We start from the raw sequence: 19,453 nt of genomic DNA, 5'->3' as shown, positions 1-19,453 counted from the left end.
ATCTTGTCTGAGGAAAACTTTTTTTTTGGTAAATTTGCACATTTGTAAACCAATTTAAAAGCAAGTAGCAGACCTGATGTATTGTATATGCCTCATTTATTGACATACAGTACATGAATTTATCTTTGCCACTATTTTCGTGATCTGTCATTATTTTTCATTCAGTCACAGTTCAATCATCAATCAGTCAATACAGTATAATCAGTGTCCACTGGATTTATACAATGCACAATTTCAAGAATGCTTGACACTGCTCTTTTATTGATACATTCCAATGAAAAATTTGAAATGTAGGTAAATTGGCTGTATATCATTTGTACCTAATGAAACTATGGTTGAAATGGTTTCTGGCCACAGATACGTCACAGATCAAACTGTTTGCAGCAATCAAGCCGTCAAATAGTTGCACAGATTGGCTCAGGGACTGTATGTGGCAAAATTGTATCATGTTTGAATAATAGTAGAATAATTGCTCTTGGTTGTGGTACTATTATTTTGATTAATAAGTCTCTGAGGATTTGTATTATGTTTTTCATGTTTTGTATCAGTTTGTTCTTTCGTGTATTAAAAAAAAACATTGATATATATAGATTTTTTCTTGGTTCTTTGCAGCACTCTGCATATTTTCAGAATAGACACTTTTTGGATATGGCATCTGAATATCTTTTGTCTTTATTTGGTTTAGTTTAGGGATTGCATTTGAAAAAAAAGACATTTGATAATTGTTAATGCATATATATGAAATGTTTACAATATAACCCACTTTTGAAAAAAAATCTGTTAAGCATCAACAGGCCAAAATACAGCTGTGCTCTGCAGGGACATGACTTTAAGCAATATATTTTCTGAAAGTAATTTTGGTAAGGTTGAACTTCGGGAGTATGTACACGTTCCTGCACTTCCTGGTAAAAGCCTAAACTCTGTGACTTCTCATAATTTTGAAGAAAATTGATGTAGGAAATTGAACGAATCTTGCTGATCTGTACATAATATTTACATGACAACTTCACAAATATAGAAATGCTTTGAGTCGTCAAATACGTTGTCAGTTTTTCCTTCCATAATCATTAACGCATGTTTAAACTGACGGATGTTGTCTGTATGATAACTCGGGTCCCAATCAAAGAATGTCATGATTGTACCATTTTTAGATACGTACACCTGGTCAGTATCTTTATCATTGCCATCTATGTAAGCACCAAGGAAGTACACTAGAAATAAAAAAGATCTGTTAGATATTAATTAGGCCAAAAATATGTATGTTTCCTATCACAAATTTGAAAAAAGGTAGGTGAGCAGGTATTTTCACTAATTTTTAGCTCACCTGTCATCTCTATGTGTTGTCGTCGTCCATCAACTTTTTCAAACATATCTTACTCTGAAATTACCGCACAAATTGAAATAAAAGTTTGACTGAATATTCCATAGTGTATCGTAAATAATCCATGTGTGGGGATTTTTGATCTGGCGAAAAAACATGACCGCCGTTACTAAAAACAGACATTGCAGAATTTTGCAAATCACTTGAAAACAGTTGAATTAAGCTAAATTTGGCAGGAATTAAGTAAAATTGTTCTGCATGATGGGATGGATTCAGAAAGATCCGTTGCGAGACGTTCGAGTTGTGGGTCCTGAAAATGTTTTTTTCTCTCCAAATTTTATATTTCCAACTTTGAAAGCGTTCTCCTCTGAAACTCCTAGATGGATTGTAACTACATTTGGCAAATATATTCCGTAGGACATCCTTAACAATCAGTGTGTAGTGATTTTTATCCGGCTTAAAATATGGCCACGGTTAATAAGGGTAACAACAACATTTTCGAACATTATAATCTGATCAATAAACTAGTCGAGTCAAAATAATTCTTGACAAAATAGATCTTACATCACCATAGTAGCTAGCGCCGCAATTGTCCTGACTTGGTACAGGCATTTCAAATGAAATTGTGGGTTAAATCTAGGTTTTACAGCGCACAAAACCTGCCTCTTCCATGGCGGTGTGTATATAATGGTGGTGATTTAAAGCATTTGCATGCTACAGTAAGTAGTCAGTGGTCATTGAGGAATTTGGTAAGGGACCTATTGAGACGCATTTCCTCGATCATATTGCAGATATATATGGCGTTCAAGGAAATCAGAGTAGTTGGTACCCGCTCTAGCGTAGCGAATCAATTGTGAAATGTAAACACTATACGCAGACGATGTAGGTATATTTCTGCACAGGAAAGGAAAATTTATAATTTTCTAACTAAAGTCGTCTCTTTTTTCATAAATCTTAGTACTGAGATGACCGCTGTTGTCGAATTCGAGATGTAGGTACAAAAAAGATGCTGAACAAGCTGTTTCTGCAGTCTACTTCATCTCAAGCTCTGGTAGATATATTGAAGGTAATATTTACCAAAAGATGGGTTGTTAAAGGACAATACATCATCAATATATCTGTATGTGAAATTTAAGGATTTCGCTTTTTTTTTTATATTTTCATTCTTCACGAGATTCTGAAGAAACTAAGTCTGTATGAATACAAAATAAAGTCGTCTGTTTTATGTTTTATCATAAATCTTAGTACTGAGTCGACCACTGTTGTCGAATTCAAGATGTAAATAAAAAAAAGATGCAGAGAACAAGCTGTTTTGTAGTCTCCTTTTTCTCAAGCTCTGGTAGATACATTGAAGGTAACCATTTACCAAAAGATGGGTTGTCAAAGGACAATACACCACCAATATACCTGTATGTGAAAGAAGGTTTTCGCATCTTTTATATTTTTGTTCTTTGCGATGCTCTAAGAAACTCAGTCTCGTATGAATACAAGTTGGTGAGGAGATGAGCGCGATTAGTACCCATTGGAATGTCAATTTGTTGCTGAAAAGTGTCTCCTTCAAATGTGGCATATATGTTATCTGTGACAAAATCAAGCATGCTACAAACCTGCTTTGCTATGTAACACACTTTACCTTTCTGAGATGTTTTAGAAAACATGTGGATTTGAAACTTTTTTAGGATTTTGAAAAAGACCATAACGGGTCAAACTGAAGATTTTTGGTAATAATGTTAAGCTATAAACATGATTAGCATGGTTTTACGGACCTGGGCCAATTTTTTTTTATAAAGATATGTTGACCGATGTTGAAGTCATTGCCCTCGGAAGCCAAAAAATGACTATGAGAGATTTATTTAATTATTTGAAAACTGGGTGGAAAACTTAGATACTCAACATTGATTGTACGATTCTCATGACAACAGTGCAGTAGAGTCAAAAGTCCAATTTAGAAGGCTAGAAAGACTATTTGACCAGGTAAGCGATTCAGACCGTCTGGAGCGTCTAGTTTACATCTGACGTCAACAGTGCTTATTGAAAAATGGCAAAAAAAAAAGACTTTAGGGTATACTATTTTTAACTGCAATATGTATTCATATATATTCATAAATACGAGCTATGAATGAAAAGAATAAACAAATTATAAGTATAAGTACAAGTCATGGTTATGATTTTCGTTATTTTAGGAGAAGATAAAATACAAATATTGATTATTACTTTCGTCATTTTAAAGAGGAGATAAGCTTTGCGTTCGCATATCAGGCCAGTAGCCAGGACATTTTTAGGGTGGTTCGGCGGAGGGTTATTTGGACGAAATTTTTCAGACTGTGATAGTGATTAACCACCTTACAGCTCGTTCGTAATCATTTTCAATGGTTTTTTTTGCTTCCAAAAGGGAGGGAGGTCGCCATAACTCCCCGTACCCCTTGCCTAGTATGGGTATGTATATATACATTTAAAATAAACCTTCCTTATATATTCAAATGTATATAAACAAAAAACAAACTGATAGAATACTGTGAGCAACTGCTCAAAGGAGAATACCCACCGCTTCAAATGGGGTAAATGTTACAGTTAATAGAAAAAGACCAGTTCCAATTTCAATACTAATTTATGTAGGCTAGTGAGTAATTTAAATAGCTCTCTAGGTAGAAATCTGACCTACATTATACCAATGTGTCCTATTTAACTACTTCAGAACACATGTGTCATTTTTTGGACACTGTCTTTTAAATTGAATATAAAAATAAAAATGTAGCTTAACCAGCAAACGGCTTTTTTTACAATCCCTGCACATATACTGTAGCCGAAATATCGTGTGTAGGGCAAGCGCCCACTGATTTGAAAAGAAAGCTACTGATTTTGGTATTTAGCTGGACCACAGGATAAACTGTTTTAATTTATCTTAATTCTAAGAATGACCATTTATTGAAGCAAAACATTTTAATCTTGCCATGCATAATACATTTAGGGACACGAATATGTGAATTACAGACGTACTATCTTTTTTTTTTTTTTTTTTTTTTTTTTTTTTTTTTTTTTTTTTTTTTTTTTTTTTTTTGTCGAGGCCAATCTGATTGACTGAAACCTATAACAGGACCAATATCAAAATTACATATTTATTGACAATTTTATTAGCCAACTCAACTAGATGATTTGTAGAACAGTGGTTTTCGTGTATTACCGAGAACATGTAGGTTTTTTTTGCATTAATCTGTCTTAAATATCCTTTTTGTATAAAATGGAAGATTTTTTTGTGTTTCTGCAGCTTTTAGTCCTGGTGATCAAAGTTCATGAAATCCAATTCTTACTAAAAATGACGGTGTCAAACGACCGGAAGATATGATGCCGTATTGGCCCTGGTTTGATCCATATTGGCCCCGTATAGATGCCGGGTTTGAATTCATATCAAACGGTCAGTTTTTGACATCTTTTAACGTATCTGGGTAGTTGGTTAATAACATAGAGTATCAACCCGAGACTCCTATATGACCCTAAGGGTCACCGGTCGAGGGTTGATACCTCATGTGATAAAGATTTTGACATGTCATGTTCATAATATCATGTAATTTAACCATACTTCAAGTATGGTCTGTGAAGGGGTGCGATATAGGGTATGCGATATAGGTCTACGGGTGCGATTTAGGTATAGAGATGTAAAATACGGTATGCGATATAGGGTAGACGATATAGAGTTTAAACAAAGACTTATAATGCATGTACAAAAAAGCTATATTTGAAACTAAATATACGATATATAAGGTTATTGCGTATGTATTGCATTAGTACTGAGATTGAAGTAAATAACTCTCTGAAGCTCTAAATTGGTATAACTTTGGCTTTCCGTTTCGATATTTTCGGTTTTGAGTACTGATGTATACAATATATCTTCGGATTTAGATCTTCCGATGTATTTGGTTCAAATGCTCTGCTGTGAGGTTACTGCTTGACACGTGTGTACAGTATAGAGAAATTTGCAGTATTGTTGTGAGTGGTATTTTTATATTTAGAAAGCACTTGGTCGATACCACTGCTGATGGACCAAAAGTTCCCGAGGGTAATAACCAGCTCAGTAATAAGACTTGCTTGAACCGATTTATATCATAGATTATTTATCCAAATTTGTAGTATTACGAAAATTAAAAAAAGCCCTAAATGGGTTACACGTCTCGGCACTTGCCCTACTAGGCATCCTATTTCAATTATTTTCGGTTTAGAGTACCTCTTGAGTACAATTAGTTTTTGGGTCGAGATCTTCTTTTGCATTTGGTTCTAATACTGCTTACGAGAGATTACTCCTTGAAACATGTACACCATACCGAAATACGTAATATCAACATGAGTGGTTTGTTTGAATGTCCCATAATCGTATTTTCCCTTGGAAAATATACATAGTTCTTACTCACCGATCAAAACCTAGGACTTATCTGGGTTTTGCTTTAAATTTGGTATGATGGAACCATGAACAAATGATTGGCTTCGATCTCAGATTCCTAGTCACTTGTAATTCCGTAAAAATTAAATAAGAACTTTTTTTTTAATTGAGAGTTTTTATCACGATTTTTAATATTCCAAATCTGACCCTAATTTAAGAAACTCAAATAGCTGTGTGTACTTACCATCTTCATATCTCCTCATTTCACTTGCAACAAAATCATGCTGATCTTGATTCCAAATAGTAACGAGTCCTTCACCCGGTGGAACTTCACACGATGCCTTAGCATTACTCCATTCTTTGGTAATGCTCATTTGAATCTTTATACACAAGTTAGTTTTCCTGTTGTAGGTATAATCATCCGGGCACCTAACTGAGAAAGAAAAAAAAGGTTTTAATGATATTTGAAGAATAGCGTCTTTGGAGGATGATGTGAAATTTGAAATAAAAATTCATGATCGCGTATTGCTACTATAATTTATAGTTTATATAACAAAAATCCATAATTTCATGACGAAGAAAAAACAAAATCTATATTTTCTCCAAATTAATTGACAGAATAGAAAATTTCAACACAACTCCCTAAAAAATCAAATGGTTTCTCTGTTAATGAATTTTTAGACTTTTTATTCATTTGAATTGCTTCGGAATATGTTAGGATTAAATACCGGCATAACAAAAATCCCAGAGATTCAGGTCTCTGTACTGAACTTCTATAGGATTTTTGTTTTAACTGTATATATTCGGTAAATAGGGTTCACTAGCTTCAAAATTATAAATACCCAACCCCGTGGCTTCTTGATGTTCGTACAGATGTCTTTTTCGATTCTGATTTTAGCTGAAACTTTTCAACGAACTACTTCTTAAACAAACGGACCGATACTCCGTAAATTACAATGTATATAGGGACTGTCCGCCCATTCGATAAATAGTATTAATATACTTACAATGTACAGGACCATTTTGCAATTTTAGTGGGATTTATATATTGAAACCCGTCTAATTATGTCAACATACCATCAATCTCTTACATTAGCAATATAAGTTGGATTTAGGGCATTGAAACCCGTCTAATTATGTAAATCTTTAATCAGGGTCTCTTATTTTTGCCATTTCAGTGGGATTTGGGCATTGAAATCTGACTCCTTGTGTAAATCTTCCATCAGTGTCTCTTACTTTTGCCATTTAAGTGGAATTTAGGCATTGAAAATGTTTGAAGTAAGACCCACTGATGGAAGATTTACATAATGAGACGGGTTCCAATGCCTTAATCCCACTATGGGTCACTGATGGTAGATTTGCATAATTTATAATAGATAATTAATTGGAAAGAGTGAATAACAAAAATTTTACCACGAGATTCAACGAGTGAGCGGAACTTGTTCCACGCACGAGTTAAATCTTCAAGCGTTCTTGGCACGAGTGATCATATTAGTGCAATGAGTTAGCGTTGCTCTATTTCGAGGATAAGCATCTTAGACAATTGCTTAATAATGTAAATAAAACGTATATGATGTAATAATTGCGCATAGTAGTTTTTCCTGCCAATGAAAAACTAAGTTATTAATCCAGTCTATCCAGTATATCAAGTACGATCTTATTGAACAAAAGGAGGGATCGCTGATGTTTGCCCTACCTCTTCCTATCCATGCTCACTTTACCTCATTCTCTGTTGAAAAAATAAAAAAATTAAAAAAAAAACTGGGACAATTCATTTCCTAGGGAGCCTTGTGGTCTCAGGTCATTCTCCGATGAAGGTAAGGAGGGTGTTTCATCCAGGTACATAATTAATATTGCTTTCTGATATACATACAAAACACTTAGTTATCAATCAGATCGATTAATTGGGATCATGTAGTTTCATCTAATTTTTTTCTCATCGCTTAATCTGGTGTGAACGTCAAAATGGCAATCACATTTCACATTTTTTTGTTTCAAAATCAACAGAAATCTACAGTTTTCATTCTCCTTTTATTGACGCCTTTGTTACCGCATGGTGAGAAATTACTAAGAATTTTAAGCCTTTGTTAATTTGTAATCAAGCAGGAAGGTTGGGTTATTATTCTAGTCGCAGCATCTTGATTCCAACAGATCGATTACACAAGCAGATCAGATATCATTCACTGATCCTTCTCGGCACAGAATAGCATTGATGCTTCGTCTGTTTTCCTATTTTAGGCGGAGCCTTGGTTTCGTTCAAACGTGAAACAAGGGTTTGAAAAAAGATGATCGAGTTGGGTAAAGAAAATACGTTTTCATACGGTTGTGTGTAATGAAATAAAACGACCCACTTTCTTCTAGTTCTAGCCATATTAAACAAATTATACAATATGGAAAAAAATAGAAAACCAAGAAACGGTTTTATAGAGGATCACATATTTCATGCGCATGTCCACAGTCAGGAGATGTTGGTGATTTATATATGTTTCTTTGTGTCGTTATACTACTTTTTAGTTTTGACTTTGAACAATTCTCATCGATTTATTCACCGTTCTCATCGTTATCCTACAATCGTTATATTCATTTAAGTTTTTTTTTTAAAAATAAGTAAATTTAAATTTAAGTTTCAAATTTAAAAACTTTCATTGAAGTTTTTAACTGAATTGTATGAACTTTATGATTTGTGGAAGAAGGAAAATATTTACAGCGATCTTCTTCCAAAAATTTAATATCATTTTTTTTCCAGATGAGTACAATATGTTTATTATTACTAGAATTCCCACTACCCACAATGCAACATGGCATGACTTCAAATGAAAACGTTATTTGTTTTTTGAGGGCTGTCTTTTTATATGTGATTGTAAATGTGTAAGTTTATCATCTCGAGGTGTTTCCATGTTCTGGACATGTCTGTGGATTATAATGTTTCGGAATTGTTTTTTTTTTTCGTTTTGATTCTTTAGTATTAAAAACACCTTTTCGTACTAATGCGCGTGCTCAGTATACACTTCTGCGAGGTAAGGCAAGGGTAGAACAAAATACTTTTCCTCGCAGAAGTGTATATTGCACGAAAGGGTCATAGATAACAGCGTTATTCCATAAATAACGGGATTTTGGTTAATTTCGCGTGCCACGTCTATGAAAACAATGTTAAATCTTCGATTTTTGACCGATTAATGTGAAAGAAATATAAAATCTACAATGATGGCGAGTTGATTATGAAATTTCTCAAATTATCGTATAATTCGAGGCTTGCCGAGATAATTTAAAAATGAAAATTTATTTCTCAAGATCTGAGAAATGTCATAATCAACGAGCTATAATTGCAGATTCTGTTTATCTTAACGAAAGCAATCCATTTGCAAACTTTCATGCTACATCGCTGGGTTAGCATGTTATACTTGAGTTTACCGCAGAACAAAGTATGAAACAGTATTTCGAAGTTTTTTCTACTAACCTGGTTTGTAGAAGAAATAAGTCAAACCCACTACTGCTGTGCCTAGGCCAATAGACTCTGATGTAAGTAAGTTTGGTGACGCTAAACATTTGTTGTCCGTGGATGAAAATATGAAGGCCCCACATTCAGTATCCGCTGTGCACAAAACTGAGCATGCCAGTTTGTTTTGTACTGAGTGCTGCCAAACTAAGTTTGATGGTAAAGTTATATTACTGTATGTGGAGTCACCTTTCCATATCATCTGTCGTATTGCTGGAAAATAAACAAAAATACCTATCACTGGGCCAGTGAAGAAAACGACATTTCTAACGAATCATTCATTGAATGAATTGTCAAATCACACAATACTATATGGAGAAAAAACGTCGTCTCACTGAAGGTCTAAAAGAAAATTTCGAAAAGCCCGCCTCCCGAAATCTATGTGTAATAATCTGCAATGTTGTTTTATATGAATATTTTATGTATTGTGTAATAAAATATTTGACTTGTATGAATGTGTATTATGTTTTAGTATTTGACTTGGACTGATTGACAGACGAGCTTTCGGGAACTGGTGATTGTATTGCAATCTAGTCGTAATCTTCTATATTCTTTTTCATGCTTGATTAGTACGCACTTCTTTCCTCGTCATCTATTGGTTGGTAATTGTCGCGGGTTAATTCCTTTTTTCATTTGAACACTCTGACCTAAGTATCTGAACGGACATGTTGGTTTTTATGTTCTAGCAACCTATATTCTTATCAACTCAACTTATATGCGCATCTGACTTCAACTTAACTATTACTAAGGTACAATACAGTAGTACTGGAGACTTACTATTCCTGTGACCATTTACAAATGTGCCTCTTGCACAATATGTGAGGGCATTAACATTTATTGGCAATAAAGCATAGAACCCTAGAGATTAGAGTTTACTTCTATCAACCCCCTAGAAACAGATGTTGTGACAATGGCGCCCACGTAGGGACTCAGGAATATTCCGATTTTAGTGCTCATACTTTATCCGTACGGAGCACTAGGTGTTTCCGGAAACAGATCCGTCATTTAGTTACTTCCAGTCAATATTCAGGACGTTGGACAACTACGAGGAAATTTTTATGGATGTGTGATCCAAACTAGTGAAGTTTAGTGTTATTCTATTGTAATAGTAAGTTGATTGATACTTAATTATATCCATTATACATTATTATAATCTAGAATACCTGGTTACATGGAATATTTTTATAAATTGACATAGAAATCCTTGATTTTCGAGTTTGAAAATTTTGGCTAAATTTTGGTCAAATTTAGGCTTGAATAAGAAACATATTTTTAAATGATATTTTGATTTTTCAGCTTTATTACCCGGTCATTGGTGTTTAACAATGATAGTTTAGACATTTGTGATTGTTTAAAAAAATATTTTTGGACTTTTGGATTTATTCATCAAATACCTAGAATTTTGTTGATACTTGATTTTTTTTGTCCCGAATAGGTAAACAAGGTCAAGGTCAACAAAAATTACATATTTTAAAAATAGAATAACATACACAACAGATGTAATCAAACACTACATGTGTTATAGTGTTTAGAATAGAGTGACAACTAGTTAACACTTGTATTTATTTTGAATTTCACACATTTTATTGTGTTTGAAATAGATTGTCACTTGGAGGTGTACTTTGTATATTCACTTATAAGTGCATACATTTTGGTAGGCACTATATGGTCTGACTTCTGTTATTTTTCACATATATTCACATAGACTTTAATTGTGATATTTGTATATGTATGGTTTGTGTGTATATTTTGTTTGTGTTTTGGGTGATATGTCATGTACATGTGCGTGTATTATATTTTGATTTTTAGTTGTTTGTATGTTGTGATGTTACCTTGTGATCTGTGAACATAGTTTTGTGTGTATGTTTTGAATTTTGAATATAAATAGAGTTAAAAACATTTGATTAAACTTAAAAAAAAACTATCATCATTTAAGTGTAGGTTAAATTTAAAAGTTAAATCTAATCTAAACTTTAATTAAACTTTGTTTAAACAGTTGTGACGCGATCGAGTGTAGTGTGCATAATACTAATATTCTGATTGAACAAATAATTACGAACTTTTGCTTGTTAATACCAGTTTACTAGCTACTCCTTTCACTTTGAACTTTTTGACTATTCTTTTCATTTGATAGTGTCATTCTTAGATTTTGAGTTTGTGTTACAAGGTGAGTTTAGACTTTAGACACAGATAGACTTGACTCTTATCCCATAGGTCACTGACTTTAGAATCACAGACACACTAGTTGTGAATCTACCTCGAGTTTTTTTGTGTCCTTTATTTAGTTAGTGAACATAAAAGCTTCACACAACTCTTTCCCATCCCATATTTCAGGGGAGGCTGTAGCTGATTATCCAGATTTGGTAAGTGTAATTGTGAATTTTGTATATTTTGTGTATTGTTTTATTGTTTGTACATTGTAGAATTTTTTTCTCCCCTCCTACATTGTTACGTACACTATGGCAGAAGGGAAGGCTGATGGGAAGGTTGTTGTGGATCAACCAACCAGCCCATTAACAGAGATACCAAAAGAAGTTAAAGGAATGATGGAAAAATTAGGAGTAACACCAAAAACTGATACAGCACATGACTTGACTAAATGGATGCTAGACTACCTCAAGACAACAGGTGTCTTACCACCCACAATGCCATCTATGACTCAACCACCAGATATTAAACCAAATATCAAGGATGATAAACCAACCAAGGTAATGATGAGCCATCCACCCAGAATCACATGGTTTTCAGGTCATGAGAAGCAATCCGGCGACACAACATATGAACTATGGAAGCATGAGATGAAGCGTCTTATGAAACAGCCATACGACGAAGAAGTTATCTTAAATGGTTACCAGATCACTCCGAGGAGAGGCAGGATATGTCGCCATGCGTCTTGACTTAGACACTCCAGTAGAGGAAATAATACGAAAGCTGGACTCTATCGATGGGAATGTTGATGAGAAGGAAGAACTTCTAGCAGAATTCTATGCGGCTACTCAAAGGGAAGACGAATCAGTCACCAGATGGAGTTGCGGGCTAGAGGGAATAGTTGGAAAAGCAGTAGAGAGAGGACTTGTTAGAAGAGCAGATGTGGATGCCATGTTACATACTAAACTGTGGACTGGATTGAAGCCATCACTTAAAGATGTATCAGGGCACAAATATGACACCATAAAGGATTTCGATGGGTTGTGAGTAGCCCTAAGGTAGATTGAGGAGGACAGATTACAACGAGCTGCACATGTTACAACCAAACCACTCACAAGTAAAGCTGTGACAGAATCATCAGATGTGAAGGAGATCAAAGGAATGATTCAACAGATGACCACTAGAATGGAAGGATATGAGAAGAAGTTGGAGCAACTACTATGGCAACAAGTGCAACAATGGCAGCAACAGCCATCACCGTGGCAACAGCAACAACAACAACCACCAACATGGCAACAACAGCCTCAACCATGGCAACAACAACCAACTTGGCAACAAAGATATCAGTCTAATTGGAGAGGACAACAGAGTGGTAGCTATAGAGGTAGAGGTAGGGGCAGAGGTAGAGGAGGACCAACACTTAGATCAAACAATACCAATGAGGAACCAAAATGTTGGAGATGTGGTGAAGTTGGTCATTATAAAATTGGATGTGCCAAGAAACTAGCGCCAGGTAAAGAAGATTTAAACTCTAACAAGTTTACGCAAGGGGAACATGCTTAGGCTTGTTCAGTGCTACCGTTCCCAAAACCAACAAAACCAAATTACCACCAGGACTTTTTGGCAAGCCAACAGAAACTGAAATACAGATAGATCATTTAGATACAACCACACCTGCCTTGCTAGATACAGGATCCACCGTGTCAACCATGAGTGAATCATTTTACCAACAGAATATATCATCGCCTTTACACAGTATTGAAACGTTATTGAACATTGAGTGTGCTGATGGCCAACCATTACCGTACTTGGGATATACTGAAGTCAACATACAGATACCAGGACAACAGAGCATGCACCCATGCATCATGCTGATTGTGCCAGACAGTTCTTACAATAGCCATGTACCTCTTATTTTAGATACGAACATCTTATCCCAGATGATCATCACATCAAGAGATGACATGGAGAGAAAGTTTTGCTTTGCAGAACAGCCAATTGACAACACCCTGGTATTTGACCTTTCGCTGCATAGTACTTAGAGAGAAGGAACTCAAGAGCAATGACAACCGCCTTAGTATAATAAAGAATGGAGAGAATAAGAATATTATCATACCTCAAAATTCCACAGCCACTTTGTCAGGGTATGTCGACAAAGAAATCCCATATCAGGCCACACTAGCCATGGTTCACTGCTGTAGATTGGCGAAAGATTTCAGCGACTTCGATGTTGAACCGAACTTGTTGTCATACAAGCACCAACATAATGGACATCCTAAGATCAACATAGCGAATGTCACCACCCGCACCCTCAGCATTCCACTACGATCTATCACTGCAGAGGTTCAACCCATAACCATAAAGACCCTACCTGAACCACCGACTAAGGAAGAAGCTACAAAGATTATGAATCTGTTGAAGATAACCAAGAGTGACCTCACTGATAGTCAACTATAAGAAGGATATCGACTTATCCGTTCCTATATGGACATATTTTCCAAAGCTGACGACGATTATGGAGACACAGACATCGCGAAGCATCGAATAGATCTCATTGATGAGAAACCCTTCAAGCAACGATATAGGAGAATACCACCTTCAGCCTATGATGAGGTACGCAGTCACCTTCGACAGCTCTTGGACGCCAAAATCATCAGACCTTCTAAAAGCCCTTTTGCATCCAATGTAGTCTTGGCTAGGAAGAAGGACAATACCTTGCGTCTCTGTGTTGATTACCGTCAGCTGAATAACCAGACAATACGGCTATGCTTTGCCACGGATAGAAGACTTGTTGGATTGTCTTGCAGGCAGTAGGTTCTTTAGCTTCGTGGATATGAAATCAGGGTACCATCAGGTCGAGATACTGGAAGCACACAAAGAGCGCTGACCAACAGCCCGGCGACGTACCAGAGGCTAATGGAGGAATGTCTTGCTGACTACCACTTAAGATATGATGTGTGTTCATCGACGATATCATCATCTTCGGTAAAACATTTACAGAGCATTTACACAACTTGAACCTAGTGATGGAACGAATACGCCGAGCCCACTTGAAGCTAGTGCCAAAGAAGTGTTCCTTTTTCCAACGCAAGGTGCATGTTGTCTCGAAGGATGGAGTTGAGGTGGATCCCGATAAGACAGAGAAAGTCACCAACTGGCCTAAGCCAACATCACCAGAAGAGGTCCGTCGATTTCTTGGACTCGCCGGATACTATCATCGCTTCATTCGTAACTTCAGCCAGATCAGTCGACCATTAACAGACTTGATGCCCAGAACAACAGGCAAGAAGGGTAATAGAAAGAAGAAAACACCTAGCGACTGGCACTGGGGAGATAGAGAGGAGGCAGCATTCAAAAAGTTGAAGGAGCTCTTAACATCAGCACCAGTACTCAGCTACCAGCAACCTGAATGTCTATTGAGCTTTATACAGATGCCAGTAGTATTGGACTTGGGGCAATCTTGCATCAGATTCAGGATGGACAAAAGAAAGTAATATGTTACGCCAGTAGAGGATTGACGAAAGCGGAGAAGAACTACCCAGCCCACAAACTGGAATTCTTGACTTTGAAGTGGGCGGTTACGGACAATTTCAAAGATTACCTCTATGGACAGTACTTCACCATCATCACTGATAACGACCCACTGACATATATTCTAACCACCGCCAAACTGGATGCTACCGGTCACCGATGGCTTGCGGACCTTGCAACCTTCGACTTTGACATCAAGTACCGGCCAGGGAAGACCAACACTGCGGCTGATGCTTTAAGCAGATGTCCACAACAAGAGGAAGTCAGCATCAGCTGCGACTCAGTTAAAGCCATATGTAATTCAACTACTACCGCACCAGATTTGTTCCAAGGTATGCAGACTGAAACAGCACGTACCAGCTTGGATATCATAAAGACATCAGCAGGTCAGAAGAAATGATGGGTCGTCATTTCACGGCTGGGGGAGTTTGTAATAGTCTGCAATGTAGTTTTATATGAATATTTTATGTACTGTGTAATAAAATATTTGACTTGTATGAATGTGTATTATGTTTTAGTATTTGACTTGGACCGATTGACAGACGAGCTTTCGGGAACTGGTGATTGTATTGCAATCTAGTCGTAATCTTCTATATTCTTTTTCATGCTTGATTAGTATGCACTTCTTTTCTCGTCATCTATTGGTTGGTACTTGTCGCGGGTTAATTCCTTTTTTTCATTTGAACACTCTGACCTAAGTATCTGAACGGACATGTTGGTTTTTATGTTCATCCGAATCTAGCAACCTATGTTCTTATCAACTCAACTTATATACGCATCTGATTTCAACTTAACTATTACTAAGGTAGAATACAGTAGTACTGGAGACTTACTATTCCTGTGACCATTTACAAATGTGCCTCTTGCACGATATGTGAGGGCATTAACATTTATTGACAATAAAGCATAGAACCCTACAGATTAGAGTTTACTTCTATCAACCCCCTAGAAATAGAGGTTGTGACATATGCTCGACATCAATGTTTTAGAGTGAGCCTTAAAAAATGTCGTCTTCTCTGATTGTCACGTTCAATTGTTTTTTTCCATTTAGCAAAGAAGTTAGTCAAATAAAAATTCATATAATATATTTTTTGCCGGACATCGATTGAATCACCGAGAACGTAATTTGACCGTGCATAAGTAAAAATACGTTTGTAATTAAGTGGTTCATCGAGCATGATAGTTATATTGTATTGTAAGCAAATCAAACCGGAACAGCTTGTTCAAGGATCTAATCTTATAATTAAAATATTATGGAAAACCAATGCTTCAACAGGATAAAAAACCCAGCTATTCAAATGATTCGTGTTTCGACACTTTTTTAATACTTTTAGCAGTTTGTTGAGCAACGGCGTCGTGACTTAACACTCGTGAGCCAATAGACGTTATTCCAAATTGGGAAATCGGGAATTGTTTCGAATCATACCACCATACTTGAACAAAACTGGTACAAAAATAAACATATTCATATAGAAGAACTTTCGACTGAAACATTGTTGGCCTTCCATAAGACGCCAATTACATTTTGAAAATGGTAAGACAATTGTTAAGCTATAAGAATGAAACCAATTTTTTACTTTAAATTCATTAGAAACGATTTTCCGCGTGAAAATCTCGGGAACCAGGATAACCCCAAATAACCTTTGCCGAGTTTTTCCGGAAGTTGGAATATCGTCTATATGGACCGAAAGGAGTCATGATGTTATTTATAAGTCCGGGTCCGGAAGCCGGCTATTATCACTTAGCACTACTAGTATTTGAAATTAAAATTGAATTGAGTTTGAGTGTGGTTAGGAAAAAAAATCTTGTACGCACATATTGGATCCAATATTGTCCAAAATCGTATTAACTGTAACCATGATGTAACGTCTGAAAACATCCTATTTCGATTCGACCGGATAATGTGTTTAATTTCGGATAGCGATGGTTACAGAATGATCATTTAAATAAGATAGAAAAATGTATACATTTCACAATTGTTCAAATTATATCGATTATAAACAATCAAAGTACTTATGTACTGAGGCAAGAAATAGCAATAGAAAAATTAATTGGAAAGAGTGAATAACCAAAATATTATCACGAGTACCGAAGAACGCCTATTTGAATTCATTCCGCGCAAGAGTTTAATCTTCAAGCGTTCTTGGCATGAGCGATCATATATTTGTTATTCACGATAACCAATTGATAATCCTATTTATTATATAGAATTTTTTCTTCATAATTTAACGATATTTTCAAAATGATTGGCGGATTGATCACAGTTTTGGCGGGGGAAAGTCAGGGAGAGAAATTACCGAATTTATTTTGCAGTGTGAATTATCGAAATATATCAAAGTGGGACAAAACACTGCTATCTATATGATAATGAAGCTTTGGTCAACAACATATTTATCCAGTGTGATTGACGCGTTTTTTTTCAACAAATGGTCGGCATTCCAATGGGAACAAGTTGTGCTCCTCTACTTGCTGACCTATTCCTTCACTGTTATGAGGCTGACTCTATAGCTGATCTGATACAAGAAGGTACATCGTTTATAGATAGATATTTCAATCTCAGTTTCTGGTATTTAGATGACGTATTATCGTTAAACAATCCTAATTTTTTTTGGATTTTATACAGCGCATCTATCCCCAAAAACATTGAGACAAAGAAAAAATACTATAGACACAGTGAAGTCGTCATCATGAACTCGTAGATCGTTAAGGTGTATACATCTGCACTATGAAAACTGATTTGTTCAATATGGCATAATTTTCCTTTCCTCTTTCGACTACCCTGGACTTGACTTTATATGAGCAATTTGGCGGATGTTTCTAGATAAGCTCCCAGTCTTTATTGGAGTCCGAGTCCCATTTACTTTTGTTACTGTGTATATATCATTTTAGTTATTCTAAGATCAGTGTTGTGTGTGTGTGTGTGTGTTTTCCATGTCTGGTCTTTGTCCCTGGATTACATTCTTTTGATTTCCACTAGAAATTTGGTTCCCTTGATTACTTTTTTGTGCTTTAATCCCCTTCCATTGCTGCATTTGGGTAAAACATTCATTTGTTTACATACAAGGTATACTACCCTTTCAAATAAAATCAACCTACCTATGAATGAACACCTTTTCACTCATTTTGAAAACAGAGCCCAATGAATAAGAGTAACAACAAAATTATCGAACACTAATGGTTGGTAAAATCTAGGTTTTACAGCGCGCCAAACTGCCCTCTTCCATTGCGGCGTGAATATACGGCGATGATTAAAATCATTTGCATGCTATAGTGTCATGATCGGTAAATCAGTAAAAAAAACCTAGAATTCGTTCAAACACAACATCTATTCGCACAGTATAAACTTTGAAATATTTCTTGATAAAAATAAAAAGTGATCAATATTGAAGAATCAACGTACCCATGTACTTACTGATTCAATTTATATCGATCGTCTGAATTTTATTGAAGAAAAAATAAAAATCCCATAGATTTTACTAATGCAAAACTGTACAATAATGATCGAACTGTTTTTCTACGGACGATGGTAAAAGGCTTTTCAAAATTCGGGTGAACGCTTAGTAAATTCACAATTCTCTGATTTAATTTTAAAATAAATACTCCCTTGCTAAAGTGTACACGATTTTGTTTGTTTGGAATAATAATTGTGCAAATTTTGGAGATTGGCTTGCCATTTGCCATAATTAAAATTAGAACTTGCACAGTGTTTGTTTATTAAAAAAATCATTTTTATACATTTATTTTTCTTATCATTACTAAACACAAAACAACCAAAATTATATTTACAGAGCAAAAAAGGTAAATAAGCAACTCAGACTGCACTAAGAACTGGGAGCATGGTGTGCCGGTAGGGTAAGCGTCCTCTGCATATCTAAAACATATAAAAAATTAAAGACGAAATACGATTTTTTATTTAAAAAATAAACTTACCTGTTGATTCCACTGAATCAAATAAAGGTAGAAGCGAAATAGCACAAAGTATATCACAAAAACCTTTCAAGATATATCCAGCTGCAAAATTAAATTTCATTTTGATATGAGAACCTTGTGACACTACGCATTCCCAGCCTGTATCATATTACAATGGAATAAAAATCATAGAATCGTTTTCACTTTCCATTTATTTCTTCGTTCTAAAAAATCCTAAGTGCCACCCCACTGTGTTTTCTTTAAACTGATTGGTTCCATTTTACAAACATTTTGATGATCAATTGTTATGTTCTTTGTATCAATAAGAAAAGCATTTGTATTGATTCTGAAAGTACAAGTCCATCGAAATCTTCTGCAATGAATGACGCACGTGTTTCCATTGAAAAACGGTCTGTAGGCTGACATAGAGAAACAGGTGCTTATTATTTTAAAGTTTCTATTGCGCTTACACTATCGGTGAAATGTTTAACGCGTTTGTTTTTTTTTCTTGATAGTAATATGTGTTTGGACGTTTCTGCCTCTACACCCAAAATTTTCATATCGATAGTTTTCAAATGAAGAATATTGGAAGACGTACCACTATATATGTTGTGTACAAGTTGTGACTGGTATTTTTTTGTGCAAATTGTAACTTGTATTTTCAGTTTATACAAAC

General features: G+C 35.4%; 1 protein-coding gene and 1 pseudogene across 1 annotated transcript; one reads left to right on the top strand and one right to left on the bottom strand.

Moving 5' to 3' along the window:
- Positions 1-212: 212 nt before the first annotated feature.
- LOC148619806 (uncharacterized) lies at positions 213-19,152 on the bottom strand. Its single transcript, XM_088580105.1, has 4 exons — positions 18,799-19,152; positions 9,151-9,402; positions 5,938-6,126; positions 213-1,211 (listed from the first exon to the last, which is right to left on the bottom strand). Exons 1-4 carry the CDS (start codon positions 18,896-18,898, stop codon positions 994-996), a joined length of 759 nt encoding a protein of 252 aa, XP_088436231.1. The 5' UTR covers positions 18,899-19,152; the 3' UTR covers positions 213-993.
- LOC148619807 (uncharacterized) lies at positions 11,649-12,900 on the top strand (annotated as a pseudogene).
- Positions 19,153-19,453: the final 301 nt, after the last annotated feature.

This window comes from Perna viridis, chromosome 4 (assembly GCF_037379345.1).
Source record: "Perna viridis isolate PV_CMFRI_1.1 ecotype Kerala chromosome 4, ASM3737934v1, whole genome shotgun sequence".
NCBI classification, from domain to species: domain Eukaryota; kingdom Metazoa; phylum Mollusca; class Bivalvia; order Mytilida; family Mytilidae; genus Perna; species Perna viridis.
The sequence above is the reverse complement of the archived record's forward strand: the minus strand, read 5'-3'. Positions and strand labels throughout refer to the sequence as shown.

Bases quoted from the DNA above. Each gene is read 5' to 3' on its own strand.
- LOC148619806 (XM_088580105.1), bottom strand. From the start codon at position 18,898: ATGAAATTTAATTTTGCAGCTGGATATATCTTGAAAGGTTTTTGTGAT. The intron at 9,403-18,798 runs GTAAGTTTATTT...TTTATTTTCCAG, and splicing joins TGATTCAGTGGAATCAACAG to CAATACGACAGATGATATGG. The intron at 6,127-9,150 runs GTTAGTAGAAAA...TTTCTTTCTCAG, and splicing joins TTATTTCTTCTACAAACCAG to TTAGGTGCCCGGATGATTAT.